This window comes from Thalassophryne amazonica, chromosome 20 (assembly GCF_902500255.1).
Source record: "Thalassophryne amazonica chromosome 20, fThaAma1.1, whole genome shotgun sequence".
Lineage (NCBI taxonomy): Eukaryota > Metazoa > Chordata > Actinopteri > Batrachoidiformes > Batrachoididae > Thalassophryne > Thalassophryne amazonica.
The window spans coordinates 34,158,776-34,175,065 of NC_047122.1; the positions used below are offsets into that span (position 1 = coordinate 34,158,776).

At 39.4% G+C, this 16,290-nt stretch overlaps 1 protein-coding gene across 1 annotated transcript; it reads left to right on the plus strand.

Annotated features, from left to right (window-relative positions):
- The first annotated feature begins 8,742 nt into the window (after positions 1 to 8,742).
- LOC117502461 (protein Bouncer-like) lies at positions 8,743 to 15,264 on the plus strand. Its single transcript, XM_034161517.1, has 3 exons — positions 8,743 to 8,893; positions 10,492 to 10,605; positions 14,679 to 15,264. Exons 1-3 carry the CDS (start codon positions 8,842 to 8,844, stop codon positions 14,900 to 14,902), a joined length of 390 nt encoding a protein of 129 aa, XP_034017408.1. The 5' UTR covers positions 8,743 to 8,841; the 3' UTR covers positions 14,903 to 15,264.
- Positions 15,265 to 16,290: the final 1,026 nt, after the last annotated feature.

Genomic DNA, 16,290 nt, shown 5'->3' on the forward strand with positions numbered 1-16,290 from the left:
TTATGTGTGCACAAGCAGTCGGGCACACTAATCTGTTTGCTTTAGTGTAACATTAGTTGCTTGACATTTAAAGTTTCAGTATCGAGAAGTGATGGTCTAGTGGTTAAGCGTTGGGCTTGAGACCAGAGGATCCTTGGTCCAAATCCCAGCCTGATGAGAAAATCACTAAGGGCCCTTGGGCAAGATCCTTAATCCCCTAGTTGCTCCCGGTGCATAGTGAGCATCTTGTGTGGCAGCACCCTCACATCGGGTTGAATGTGAGGCATTATTTGTAAAGTGTTCCAGATGGAAAAGCGCTATATAAATGTAGTCTATTTCAGTAAAATAATATTTACAGCATCTCTTTATTCACTAATATATTATTAAGTAAAACACCATGAGTGTAAATTAGGTTTGGGTGTATGCAAACAGAGAAAGAGGGCTTGGATTTGGGTTGTAAACACAATATTACCATTATTCCATAGACAAACTCTAACACTAAATAGAAAAACTTAAAAAAAAAATACATCTTTGCCCAACTTGATGTTAGTTTTTTGCAGAGGTGTCAAGTAACGAAGTACAAATACTTCGTTACTGTACTTAAGTACACTTTTTAGGTATCTATACTTTACTCCATTACTTATTTTTCTGCCTACTTCTGACTTCTACTCATTACATTTTCACACAAGTATCTGTACTTTCTATTCCTTACATTTTTAAAACAAACAGCCTCGTTACTCTTGGCTTCAGTTTAATGTTTATATATATATATATATATATATATATATATATATATATATATATATATATATATATATATATATATATATATATATATTTCACGTCATGTGCGCCTGTAATCAACTTTTCTGCAGCACGGCTTTGCTTTGAACCGTGATTCGACCTATTGCTTCGTTTATTCTTTCTTTCGCTTAATTTTTCCCCGCTAAAACCCTAAAGAGCATACTTCTGTGAGTATTATTTATCTTTTCTATGTTAAACCGACCTGTTATGGTCTTCTGAAACAGTTGATAGATGACTTAAAAACTTAAAAACGGGAGCGACGCTAACCCGTTAGCATGTCTATGGCGTTTTCAATGTTAAAAGTTAGCATGAAGCAGCTGTCATCACGTTCGGGTGCATTTGTTTTCAAATTGTAATATTTCTTAAATTTATTTTATTTTGTTTATATATTAATAATCTAATGATTATTATATACAATTTTAGTGAAAGAGGCAAAAAGAACCTGAATAGAAACACAACAAAATATAAACGCAACTAACAATGAACATACATATATAAATACATACATAAATAAGTGTTTCCTGTAAACACCTAGTGACTATTACACCTCCACTTCATCCCTGTCTTATTTAATGACAATTTGTTTCGGTCAAACCATATTTTCAATGTGTTAATTTCTTCAGTGATCTCCTCCAGAACTATCTGCCAAACTAGAAAACTGCTGCATCCTTGTAAGAGCAGAATACTACTGGAATGAATTTGAATAAGGAAAGTTGGGTTTTTTTTCTTCACTAAATGGATTTAGCACTCACTCCAGTTTATTGTCTGGAATAGTCCCAGATTGCATTTCAGAGCTTCTAGAATTGAAACATTTTCGTGCAGGTGGTGTTGGGGGTAATTTTGGGTCTTGGGCCACATGTAGAACGAATCAGTTTTTAAATTAAGCTTTCAATTCATATAGTGGCATCTACCTTTTTTTTTTTTTAAAGGTTACTTTATACTTTTATACTTTAAGTAGGTTTTGGAGCACATACTTTTTCACTTTTACTTGAGTAAAGAAGTCAAGTTGATACTTCAACTTTTACCAGTGTTTTTAAACTGCAGTATCTATACTTCTACTTAAGTAACAAATGTGTGTACTTTTGACACCACTGGTTTTTTGTGTCTCTAACAAATTTGAAAAGCTATCAAGCTGTAAAAGAAGTACTTTGCTAAAGTTAAGAATACTGAGGTGAAAAAATGGGGAATATTATTTGGCAAAATTATAATTTTTAAATTATTTTTCAGCAGTATATATATTTTTTCCTAAAGTTATTTCAGACTGTTTGTTGGTTGTCTGAGTTGTTGTTGCACTCAGTGATGCCGGTTTAATCTGACCACTTTTTTTAGTAACGAGTAATCTAACGCGTTAATCTTTCCAAATCAGTAATCAGATTAAAGTTACTTCTCCATGTCACTGTGCGTTACTATTATTTTTCATTGTGGGTCGATAGCAGCATTAAACTTGGTCTGTGGGCAGGAGGTCGGGGTTCGACTGAACGGCCCACTTTAAGTGAGCTGTGAGCTTTTCATCCACGGTTTTTTGCAGCTGCTCGACTCGTCGTCTCCTCTTAAAGCGCGGTGATCAGCACACCTGCACTGAGCTTTACAAAGACATTTTTATACTTTTTTCCTCCTTTATTTAGAATTCTGAGCTGAGCCGCTCCGTATCTGCACGTTAAAACAGCTGATCCTCCGCGACGCGTCAACAACTAACACTGTTTTCCACTCAAATGCACCTAAACTCTCTTTCTGAGGACCACATGATGTGAAAACACAATAAAACTTTCTTACCTGTAAATCTGGTCACGTTTTCTGCATAAATAAATGTTATCCATTCTTTGTGCTCAAACGCCAAAGCAGGGGCGAATCCAGATGGAATGGGGGCGTGGGGGAGGGATGTGCCCCCCTCACAACACCCCTAGATTAAAGGTCCAGTTTTGAAGCCTTTTTTTACTACAACTACTAATACTCCTTAAAATAATATTAATTTCGACAAGTAAAATATTTAGAGAGAATTTAAATGTTAGAAATATGCTAGAATGAATTTAATAGTTACATTTATAAACAATGTAGGTTTGAAATTGCAAGTTTTACTGTTACAGTGCTGTCAACAGTTAAATATGAGGTCAAGAAAGAGGTCTTTATTTTACTTTTTATAAAACAAGTATTTATTTTCATTGAAGTCAAGAAAGGGTGACTATAAAGTAAGTTTTGGCAAAACAGGTATCATTGTCATGTTGAGGTGGCAGAGGGTTGTTGTCGGCAGCTGGGAAAAGTAACTAAAAAAGTAACTAGTAATCTAACTTAGTTACTTTTACAATTGAGTAATCAGTAAAGTAACTAAGTTACTTTTTCAAGGAGTAATCAGTAATCAGTAATTGGATTACTTTTTCAAAGTAACTGTGGCAACACTGGTTGCACTCGTCTAATGACAATGACAATAAATCTCTCATTGCTAGAGCTTCATCTGAGTTCATCGAAGCTTCCCTTGGATTCACTACAGTCACCAGGCGACCACCATTTTTTTTTTCTTGTCGCAAGGATGTTGCCGTCCTCTTCTTTCTCTACTGTGACTGAGACATAAGTGTAATCAGTCTGTCCTGTGACTCCAGAAACCAATTCCTGACATAATGGTCAAACCATATGAATAGGTTCATAACCTGCAACAAATTTTATGATTATTCACTTGCATGTGCCCGATAGCGGTCACAGGACATCCATTTCCATTACAGGTTATGTGCAGAACGTACATGAGCTGCACTAAACCGTGTTTGTAAAGTGCATTTTGACTCGGCCCTTGCAATGCTGTGTGTTCACTGTTCCTCTTACAATTCTTCATTTATTCATGTTCAGCCTCTGAAGATGAAGAGAAGGCCAAAGACTGGGGACGACTGTCACACTGCCTGTAATAAATCATCAAAAGCCAGAGCAGAGCTATGAATGTGTGCACTGGTTGTGTGACACCACACTGTGATGTCGATCATATCTATCATCACACATGCTGTTCACTATGCGAGGAATGTGGCCCTGCGACAGACTGGCATCCTGGCCAGTGTGTACCTGTCTCACACCTTATGACTGCTAGGATAGGCTCCAGCCCCGTGACCCTTGAGTAAGCGGGTATAAAAAATGGATGAATGGATGTGCAAGGAATCAACTTATCTTTCCATCGCTGCCCTTTTCACTTGCCCTTTAAACTCAGTATGTTTCTGTTTTGTTTTTCTATACCAGTGCCTTTTGTATATTTGCTTTTCTGTGAGTTCAGCAGTGTGGGATGGAAAATCTGTTTAGTTACTTTTTTTTTTTGCACTTGACACAAGTTGTGCAGGGTGAGGTTGTTCAGGATGAATGAGGTCTTCTGAGAAAACTGAACTGAAACTTTTATTTTTAATATAATAATTTATAACTAACGCATTGCCCGTGGGGATCCACGGGCTGTAGATTTGGTAGGTAGCTGATAAAATAGGTAGCTGATATTTTTGTGGTAAGGGTGGTAATAAATTAAGCAAAGCTTGTATAATAAGTTGGAATGGCGTGTGAGTCCAGAGTGTTTTAGAACGTTAGACCTTTTAGAAGAAGAACTCAACCTTTTTATTTCCTGTTAATTATGTAATTTTTTATGTTGTCTTAATGTATTTATAAATTATTTAGGTTCTTCTTATCATATACACTATTATTATTTTATTTCTACTTCTATTTTGTCATTTGATTTTTAAAAGGACCACAGTGGAAATAAGTTTTTTTTTTCACTTTCTTGTGTCATCCATGTATTTTTAACATATTTACAATTATATTCTGTGCTTGCATTGAACTTAAAATCACTCACCACACTCACGCTTTTAATATAAGGATGATTTACCGCCCCCTGCTGGAATGGAGTCCAGAAAGTAGTTAGCAACACGCACACAGTTGCTGTAAACAGCAGAGGTGTCAAGTAACGAAGTACAAATACTTCGTTACTGTACTTAAGTACACTTTTTAGGTATCTATACTTTATTCCATTACTTATTTTTCTGCCTACTTCTGACTTCTACTTATTACATTTTCACACAAGTATCTGTACTTTCTATTCCTTACATTTTTAAAACAGCCACATCCACCGGCGCGGCTCCACCTGAAGCCCGAGGCGCCAGCGCAGTTCCACCGGCGTGGCTTTACCGAGGTGCCAGCGCGGATTTATCTGACCATGGGTCCGAAGAAGGCACTGACGGCGGAGGAGGGAGACGATATCAAGAAGTCCCTGGACTTTTTGTCTGAGGAAATCTCTGTTGTTAAAATGCAGCAGAAATCCATTATGGAGCTGGTGGAAGAAGTGAAGGCTCTCCGGATCCAGGATGCCGAGAAAGACCGGCGTCTGGTGCACCTGGAGAACCGTGTTGCGGAGTTGGAACAGTACACAAGGATGAACGACGTTATTATTACAGGAATTCATATTAAACCTCGATCCTACGCACGGGCGGTGTCAGAAGACAGCGGAGGGGAGGCCAGTGAGCAGGAGGCCAGCTCAGTGGAACAACAGGTGGCTGACTTCCTGCAATCTAAAGGTATTCAAATGGACTGTAATAACATTGAAGCGTGCCACCCCCTGCCCAGGAGAGAGGATGGAGACAAGCGAGCTGTTATAATGAGGTTTGTCAACAGACAACATAAAATGGCATTGTTAAAACAGGGACAGAAACTCAAAGGAACAAACGTATTCATCAATGAACATCTGACCAAAAGAAACGCAGACATCGCCAGGAAAGCTCGTCTCTTAAAAAAGCACGGAAAAATTCAACAGACATGGACATCCAAATGCAAAACATTCATCAAACTGAACGGAACACCAGAACAAGCGAAGGTTATGGTAATCAGGAACATCGAGGAACTGGACAAATACGATCAATAAGGTATGAGGACACAAACACATCACAACACCATGACACAGACCAGAGGAACCTATTCATCTACTACATCATCTACATCTGGAGACAAGAAGGATATAACTCACAGGATTGCTGATCATGGAAAACTAGAACTGAGAACATTTAAATACACAGACCACAATGTACTGGACTTGGAGCACGATATAGACCCGGACAATAATTTCTTCTCAAATATTAATGACAGTTGTTGATGTCGGATCATTAAAACGGATAACAAATTATCAATAATCCATTTCAACAGGAGAAGTCTGTATGCAAACTTTAACAACATTAAAGAATATTTAAGTCAATTTAAAAAAAATATTTAACATAATTGCTATATCAGAAACATGGATCAATGAAGATAAAGGAATGGATTTTGAACCGATCGAAGCAGTGGTTCGCAGATTGAAACAATGCTTCGACCTATTGTTTCGTTTATTCTTTCTTTCTTTCGCTTAATTTCCCCCTGCTAAAACCCTAAAGAGCATACTTCTGTGAGTATTATTTACCTTTTCTATGTTAAACCGACCTGTTATGGTCTTCTGAAACAGTTGATAGATGTATTTTATAACTTAAAAACGGGAGCGACGCTAACGCGTTAGCATGTCTATGGCATTTTCAGTGTTAAAACTTAGCATGAAGCAGTTCCAGCTGTCTTCACGTTCGGGTGCATTTGTTTTCAAATTGGAATATTTCTTAAATTTATTTTTGTTTATATATTAATAATCTAATGATTATTATATACAATTTCAGAGAAAGAGACAAGAAGAACCTGAATAGAAACACAACAGAAAATAAAATATAAAAGCAACTAACAATGAATATACATACATACATACAGAATTAAATGTTTCCTGTGAACACCTAGTGACTCTTCCACCTCCATTTCATCCCTGTTTTATTTAAGTTTAATGACAGTTTGTTTCGGTCAAACCATATTTTCAATGTGTTAATTTCTTCAGTGATTTCCTCCAGAACTATCTGCCAAACTAGAAAACTGCTGCATCCTAGTAAGAGCAGAATACTACTGGAATGAATCTGAATAAGGAAAGTTGTTTTTTTTTTTCCTTCACTAAATGGATGCTGCACTCACTGCAGTTTATTGTCTGGAATAGTCCCAGATTGCATTTCAGAGCTTCTAGAATTGAAACATTTTCGTGCAGGTGGTGTTGGGGGGTAATTTTGGGTTTTGGGTCTTGGGCCACATGTAGAACGAATCAGTTTTTAAATTAAGCTTTCAATTCATATAGTGGCATCTACTTTTTTTTTTCTTTTTTTTTTAAGGTTACTTTATACTTTTATACTTTAAGTAGGTTTTGGAGCACATACTTTTTCACTTTTACTTGAGTAAAGAGGTCAAGTTGATACTTCAGCTTTTAACAGTGTTTTTAAACTGCAGTATTTATACTTCTACTTAAGTAACAAATGTGTGTACTTTTGACACCACTGGTAAACAGGTGGTTTTAACTTGACAAAGACAGTGGCTGAAGACTATAAAAAATTAAACACTAAACATTTCATTCATGTTACGAACATGAAACTTAAATCACTCATGGTAATAGCAACAGGAGACTGATCTCAACTAATGAAACCAGTTGAGCTAGAAAACAAAATAAATAATTAACACTAACAGCACTGTTAAACTATCATAAACCACAATAACAAGATTTAAATCCTCAAAACCCTGAACTCCCATGGTGCATTGCAGCACAGCATCCATTGATTATTGGTTAGCTAAAATTGCTAATTTCTCCAAAAATCCATCCTTGACCCAAAATACATACGCATGTCATACAGCAAATGTCAGCTCTCCCTGATTTTCGTGTGATAAAAACCATAAACACGTACACACAAACACACGCACACAGAGGCCACTTGGTTATTATAATGTTATCCTGTTCAGTGTCTGGGTTAAATCACACCTCAAGCTGAAAACATACAACTTAATTAGGCTTTTCTTAATCTAAAAAGTCTGTTAAAATGGCAATTTATTAGTTTGTTTTCTCTTTTTTAAGAGAAAGTGTCAAAACAAGGCAGTGGCATTAGATCCTCTATTTTTTTTTTTTCTTATTGCAAAACAGAACATACAAAACCATGAACAGCTTCTCTGCACAAAATGGACAAATAAATAAAAAAAGAGAGAATAAAAAAATTAACAAGCAAACAAATAAATAAAAAAGGTACAAAATTACAAATGCAATCCACTGAGAATCATAAAAATGGGAGTTAAACTGATCTCTGAGTTGGTAGTGACTTGAAGTACAGTATTTGATGAAAGGGTTCCATTTGTGAAAAAAAAAACTTAGCAGAGGAGTAAGATACAACATCTTGCCAAAAGGGAAGTAAAAGCAAGTATTTCATATTGCAAGGAAGGTATCTTGGGGGGGAGTAGATGGAACCCCAAATATAGCAATGAGAGGGTCCAGCTGCACTTGTATCTGAGTATGTAAAACCTTAGATAAAATTAAAAAGAATTCACTCCGAAACTTATAAAGTTTGGGACAAAAGAAAACATGAGGTGCAAATTGCAAGGAGATGCATGACATCTGTCACATTGGTCCAATATGTTAGGATACATTTTTGATAAATGAGACTTTGAAAAGTGGACTTTATTTAATACCTCAAACTGTATAAGTTGTAACCTGGCACAAGGTGTGCCTGAGCACGTATGAAAAAAAAGTGAAAAAAGTATGTTTGATTTAAGCAATAAGAAAGCAAGCAATAATGTGAATGGGCAGAGGAGCAACCCACACCCCATATTTGTATCAGGTAGTAATGGAGGGGACATAGAGTTACATATATAAAAACTTTCATATATGCAACACTATGGGAGGGAATCACTGTTTTAGTATGCTGAAGTTAAAATCAAATTATTTAACAAATTTGAAAATTGACCAACCTGCAAATCAAGTAGCAAAAAATGTTTTTGCTGGTTTGCTTTCATGTAAATGAATTAAAACAATACAACAAAGAACAAGGTGGCAATTAAACTGCAGTCACTACATTTTTTTTTCCAAAGGTAAGACGTCAGAACCTGAAGAACCTCATTTTTTCATGTCACTTCCTTGGTGATTCTGACTTGAACATTCCGTCTTGTGTTTTTTAAGACTGACACAGGCAGCCTTCAGAACATTTTGTTACAAAGCTCCATTGACACTGAAGAAGAAAAATGAACAACTTTTTGAAAGCAGTGCTTGTCCTCAGTGCCTGTATAGCAGTCGGTAAGTTGAGAACGATGATTTGAAAATGGGAATAATGGTGATTATTTCAACACTGTGTTTCCTAATGTTGTTTTGTGTCAATAATGCACTTACGGCTGTAGAAGTCTGTCATTATAGAGCACAAGTTTCATATTAAGACTGTTAGAACACTCAATACTATGCTAGTATAAATACATATACATAGTAATGAGGATCGTCTTAATTGACAAACAGAAAAAAGTGTGGTTATTTTAACTGACATGATGATTATTGTAGCTCTCATGTACGCATATGATGACATTTAATATGTGATTGTGGTCCAACACTAATGATCAAGAATTCAATAGAAGGACTTACTGTTAATGTTGTATAAGATAAACAAAAATTTCAAAATTTATACAGAATGTGAGAATCTGAGGTGTATCTTACATTTGACAGTGTCAGGACATGATTATATTGACCTGTCAAACGAATTTGTGGAAGCGTCTTTAAAAGTAAATAAATAAATAAAACAGTGTATGAATAAGGTAAAAAAGCAACAATACAAAATAATATTAAACCGTTGCTTGTTAAGAGAAGTTCAAAGATAACATTATTATTATTATTATTGCTGACCATAACCAAGTGTCAGATCATGTGGGCATTGACCGTCCACGACCCCTTACACTCTCCTGGTGGGTTGTGATCCCACATGGAAATAACACTGTGTTGATTTTTTGGGCTGAGCCCAACCATGTGTCATGGGTGTAGACTCAGCCTGGTTTGTCCCTCTGAGTCAGGAGAGAGTTATTGGTCCAAGTGTAGGAGCATCTCATCTTGTCAACAAATTCAAAACACAGGACACCAGCACACAGATAGTAATGTGAAATAACTGTTTTATGACCCATCCAAAAGGTAAAAAGTCAAAACTGTGCAGAGCTGCATGAAGGAAGTGTTCAGAGAACACAAGAGGAAATAACACAGAGAGAACAAGAATCAAACAAGGAAATGCAGCAGTCAGAAGAACACTGGGAAAGAGAACCGTGTGACATAACAATCTGTTAGAAACAAACCAGGAATTAAATCTGTGAGAAACTAGTCAGTTGGTAGAGACCGAAAGACACACAGGGAGAGACGGACAGACACACAGGGAGAGACCAACAGACGCACAGGGAGAGACTGACAGACACACAGGAAGAGTCCAACAGACACACAGGGAAAGACAGACAGATACACAGGGAGAGTCCGACAAACGCACAGGGAGAGTCCGACAAACGCACAGGGAGAGTCCGACAAACGCACAGGGAGAGACCGACAGACGCACAGGGAGAGACCGACAGACGCACAGGGAGAGACCGACAGACGCACAGGGAGAGACAGACAGACGCACAGGGAAAGACAGACAGACGCACAGGGAGAGACTGACAGACACACGGATAGAATGACAGACGCACAGGGAGAGAATGACAGACGCACAGGGAGAGAACGACAGACGCGCAGGGAGAGAACGACAGACGCACAGGGAGAGAACGACAGACGCACAGGGAGAGAACGACAGACGCACCGGGGGAGTCCAAAATGTGTTGTTGACTGAGTTCTTCTGATTTTAATAACATTTCTTTTCTCTTTTTAATGAACAGCACAGAGCCTGAATTGTTACCAGTGCATCATTAACCTGTTAGGGAGCTGTGGCTTTACTCAGAGTGTTGTCTCATGTGATAACGCAACTTCCAGCTGCTTCCTTGGAAATGCACGTAAGGAAACCTAAACAACACTGTGACATATTCAGTTAGTTTGGATTTGTGTTGTATTTGCATGGTCACAATTATCAAATATCCTGCCTGAAACTCTGAAATTGAATGCAAAAGTAATTTTAATCATTTTGATTTGATTACCCAATACAGTTTGAAGTAATCCTACAGTTTCAGTTTTGTAGGCAAGACCTAAAGACCTGAAGTAATTGGGGTAAAGGGGTCAAATTTGAAGACCACAAAGTTATGAATTTCCATAGTCACATTCCAGTTTATGTAAGTGTTGTATTTTAAATGCACATTCGCACCCCTGCACACACACCTACAGACAATTTAAAGATTCCAATCCACCTAACCTGCATGTCTTTGGATGTGGGAGGAAGCCAGAACACCTGGAGGGAACCCACACAAAGACGGGGAGAACATGCAAACTCCACACAGAAAGGCCACAGGTGGGAATCGATCCCATGACCTTCTTGTCTTGAGGCAACAGTGCTAACCACTAAGACACCGTGCTGCCTATCATACATCGCAATATTGCAAAAAAATAAAAATAAATTGTAATAACAATGGCATATTTAACACAAAAATATAACACCTTTCTACCCAAAATAACCAAATCATATTTATTAAAATTCATGTCATATTTGGAAATTAGCATATAGCATGATGGTGCACCATCATATCTTATTTAACAATATTGAACTGTCATAAAAATGGCACATTTTAACAGAAAACTCAATATCTCTGCCCCACCCCCCAAAAATAAGATCATAGCTATCAATACTCACATCATATTTAGCAATTAGGATATATTTAGCATTTATTATATTAACCAGTATTAACTCAGCCACATGGGGTGTGCAGCCAGTACATTCTGAGTGCCGGTCCCAAGCCCGGATAAATGAGGAGGGTTGCATCAGGAAGGGCATCCGGCGGAAAACAAGCCAACCCAACTATGCAGACTCAGAATCGAATTCCCATACCGGGTCGGTCGCGGCCCGGGTTAACAACGTCCGCCACCGGTGCTATTGCCCAACAGGGTGCCGGTGGAAATTGGGCTACTGCTGGGCGAAGACGACGAAGAAGAGGAGGAAAACGTTGCCACGAACAGCAGGAGAAGAAGAAAACTAGAAGGGTGGAAATGAGAGTGGGGACTTTGAATGTTGGTAGTATGACTGGTAAAGGGAGAGAGCTGGCTGATATGATGGAGAGGAGAAAGGTAGACATATTGTGTGTGCAAGAGACCAAGTGGAAGGGAAGTAAGAGCAGGAGCATCGGCGGTGGGTACAAGTTGTTGTACCATGGTGAGGACAGGAAGAGAAATGGTGTTGGGGTCATTTTAAAGGAAGAGTATGTTAAAAGTGTGTTGGAGGTTAAGCGAGTGTCTGACAGGGTGATGAGTGTGAAGTTGGAAATTGAAGGGGTGATGATGAATATCATCAGTGCATATGCCCCACAGGTAGGTTGTGAGATGAAGGAGAAAGAAGATTTCTGGAGTGTGTTAGATGAGGTGGTGGAGAGTGTGCCCAAGCATGAAAGAGTGGTGATAGGAGCAGACTTCAGTGGGCATGTTGGTGAAGGGAACAGAGGTGATGAGGAAGTAATGGGTAGATATGGTATCAAGGATAGGAATGGGGAAGAACAGATGGTAGTTGATTTTGCAAAAAGGATGGAAATGGCTGTGGTGAATACCTACTTTAAGAAAAGGGAGGAGCACAGGGTAACATATAAGAGTTGAGGAAAGTGCACACAGGTGGACTACATTCTTTATAGGAGATGCAAGCTAAAAGAAATCACAGACTGTAAGGTGGTAGCAGGAGAGAGTGTCACTAGACAGCATAGGATGGTTGTTTGTAGGATGACTTTAGAGGTAAAGAAGAAGAAGAGAGTGAGAGCTCAACAAAGGATCAGATGGTGGAAGCTGAAGGAGGAAGACTGTTGTGTGAAATTTAGCGAGCAGGTGAGAGAAGCACTAGTTGGAGGGGAAGCAATTTTGGACAACTGGAAAAGTACTGCAGATGTGGTGAGGGAGACAGCTAGGGCAGTACTGGGTATGACATCTGGACAGTGGAAGGAAGACAAGGAGACTTGGTGGTGGAATGAAGAGGTCCAGGAAAGCATAAGGAGAAAGAGGTTGGCGAAAACGTTTTGGGATAGTCAGAGAGATGAAGAAAGTAGACAGGAGTACAAGGAGATGCGGCGAGAAGAGAAGTGGCAAAAGCAAAGGAAAAGGCATATTGCGAGCTGTACAAGAAGTTGAATAGTAAGGAAGGAGAAAAGGACTTGTACCGATTGGCCAGACAAAGGGACAGAGCTGGAAAGGATGTGCAGCAGGTTAGGGTGGTAAAAGATGCACATGGTAATGTGCTGACAAGTGAGGAGTGTGTGCTGAGAAGGTGGAGGGAATATTTTGAAGAGTTGATGAATAAAGAAAATGAGCGAGAGAAAAGGCTGGATTATGTGGTGAGAGTAAATCAGGAAGTAAGAGATTAGCAAGGAAGAAGTGAGGGCTGCTATGAAGAGGATGAAGAGTGGAAAGGCAGTTGGTCCAGATGACATTCCAATGGAGGCATGGAAATGTCTAGGAGAGATGGCAGTAGAGTTTCTAACCAGATTGTTTAATAAAATCTTGGAAAGTGAGAGGATGCCTGAAGAGTGGAGACGAAGTGTGCTGGTTCCTATTTTCAAGAACAAGGGTGGTGTGCAGAGAAAAAGCTTATGATAGGGTGCCAAGAGAAGAGTTGTGGCATTGTATGAGGAAGTCTGGAGTGGCAGAGAAGTACGTTAGGGTAGTGCAGGACATGTACAAGAATAGTGTGACAGCGATGAGATGCGCAGACTCACAGACTCATTCAAGGTGGAGGTGGGATTACACCAAGGATCAGCTCTTGAGTCCTCTCTTGTTTGCAGTGGTGATGGACAGGTTGACAGATGAGATCAGACAGGAGTCCCCATGGACTATGATGTTTGCAGATGACATTGTGATCTGTAGTGAGAGTAGAGAGCAAGTTGAGTCTAGTCTGGAGAAGTGGAGATATGCTTTGGAGAGAAGGGGAATGAAAGTCAGTAGAAGCAAGACTGAGTACATGTGTGTGAATGAGAGGGAGCCCAGTGGAATAGTGCAGTTACAAGGAGTAGAAGTGGTGAAAGTAGATGAGTTTAAATATTTGGGGTCAACTGTTCAAAGTAATGGATAGTGTGGTAGAGAGGTGAAGAAGAGAGTGCAGGCAGGGTGGAGTGGGTGGAGAAAGGTGGCAGGAGTGATTTGTGACCGAAGAATATCAGCAAGAGTGAAGGGGAAAGTTTACAAAACAGTAGTGAGACCAGTTATGTTGTATGGTTTAGAGACAGTGGCACTAATAAAAAGACAGGAGGCAGAGCTGGAGGTGGCAGAGCTGAAGATGTTGAGATTCTCTTTGGGAGTGACAAGAATGGACAAGATTAGGAATGAACATATCAGAGGGACAGCTCAGGTGGGACGGTTTGGAGACAAAGTCAGAGAGGCGAGATTGAGATGGTTTGGACATGTGCAGAGGAGGGACCCAGGGTATATAGGGAGAAGGATGCTGAGGATGGAGCCACCAGGCAGGAGGAGAAGAGGGAGACCAAAGAGGAGGTTCATGGATGTGCTGAGAGACGACATGCAGGTGGTTGGTGTGACAGAGGAAGATACAGAGGACAGGGTGAGATGGAAACGATTGATCTGCTGTGGCGACCCCTAATGGGAACAGCCGAAAGACAAAGAAGATTATATTAACCAGTATTACACAATAAAAATCTTGATACAAATCAGTGATGCCTCATTTCCCAAAAGAACAAAATCATTTTGACTACTTAATATTCATACATCATATTTAGCAATTATCATTTATATATTAACAATAAAAAAACTGTAATAAAAATGGCACATTTTAATAGATTTTATTGATTCTGCTTACATTAACATGGTCAGATTTAGAGCTTTTCTTTTTAAAAATATATTTGTGTTTTCACTCCACAATTTTTTTTATTATTATTATTTATTTATTTTGTTTTGCTCATTTTCTTTTTTAAATTGCCTTCATTTTGGACAGATTTCAACACGACCAGTGCGTTCACCTTGCACTCTCGGGGGTGCTTGGACAAAGACCTGTGTGGAAAGACTCTGACTGGCTCCATCCTGACTGCTGCTTACACCAGCAGTTTCACATGTTGTGACACTGACAAGTGTAATGGAGCTAATTCTGTGCAGATGTCTATCACTGGCGCTCTCAGCGCTGCAGTATTGGCTTCTCTCTGGGGAATCTGTAATGTTTAGTATGACATGATCTCTGCTGTTGGTTCTATTTACTACAGTAATGCAGAGTACAGATCACTGTGCACCATCTACAATCTAATTCACTAACACTGCAAGTGCATGCATAAGATGGCATTAATCAGAGTGACATGTTATTGGGGTGGTGGGTTTTAGTTGTTGTTGCTTGTTTGTTTTTTGGTTGCTGTTTGTTTTCCTTATCCTGATGTAAACAATGGCAAAATTTTAAAAATGTATGGTTGTATTTCGTGGTCACACTTTTTCTGCACAAACTATCTCTGGTTAATAAACACTTCCCACCAGAAAGTACAAATCTTTCATAAAAAATTGTTTAAAGTTACAATGGTATTAAATGCATAATATTATTAATGTGTCTGCAAATATTCATGTGGATGATGTTTAAACAAAACTGATTAATCAGCATCCCGACTCCTACTGGAATGTCTCCTACTAGAGAGAGAGAAAAAACAACTATGAAATGTAATCATAGTCCTTAGGATTATGATTAGGATTGATTAGGAAACTTTATATTTTTCGACAGCCACTAAAATACAGAAAATGTAAATAAAATATCTCTACCTCACAAAATTTTGTACTACAGTATAATGATTTGGTTACTGAGGTTATGCTGTATGAATCATTCAGTAGTTAGTGCTGAATCAGTTACTTAATCAATAAAAAAATTTTGCAGCAATGTTTATAAATGACTGATTATTGAAAATCATTAATGAAGTCAAAATCACAAACTTTGGTTCCAATGTTTTAAATAGCTGGGAGCTGGTGCTTCACTGTGGCGGGGCTGATGACCTTAAGGATCTTGAAAGGTCCGATGAACCGGTCAATGAGTTTCGGGGAGTCCGTATGCAGAGGTATGTCTCTTGTTGACAGCCAGACCTCCTGCCTGGGCTGGTAAGCTGGGCCCGGGGCTTGTCGGCGGTCTGCATGGTCCTTGGCCCGCGTCGGGCTCTCAAGAGAGCAGAGCAGGCTGTCTTCCACACCCGACGGCATCTCCTGAGGTGGGCCTGGACCGAGGGCACCTCGACCTCTCCCTCCATGGCAAGGAACAATGGGGGCTGGTACCCCAAACAGACCTCAAAGGGGGAGAGGCCGGTAGATGACGTGATTTGGCTGTTATGGGCGTACTCGATCCAGGCCAGATGTTGACTCCAGGCCGTCGGGTGCGCGGAGGTAACACACCTCAAGGCCTGCTCCAAGTCCTGGTTGGCCCACTCTGCTTGGTCGTTGGTCTGGGGGTGGTACCCGGACGACAGGCTCGCCGTGGCCCCCAGCTCCCTACCAAAACTCCTCCAGACCTGTGAGGAGAACTGAGAACCACGGCCAGATACTATGTCAGTCGGGATACCATGCAGACGCATGACATGGTAGACCAG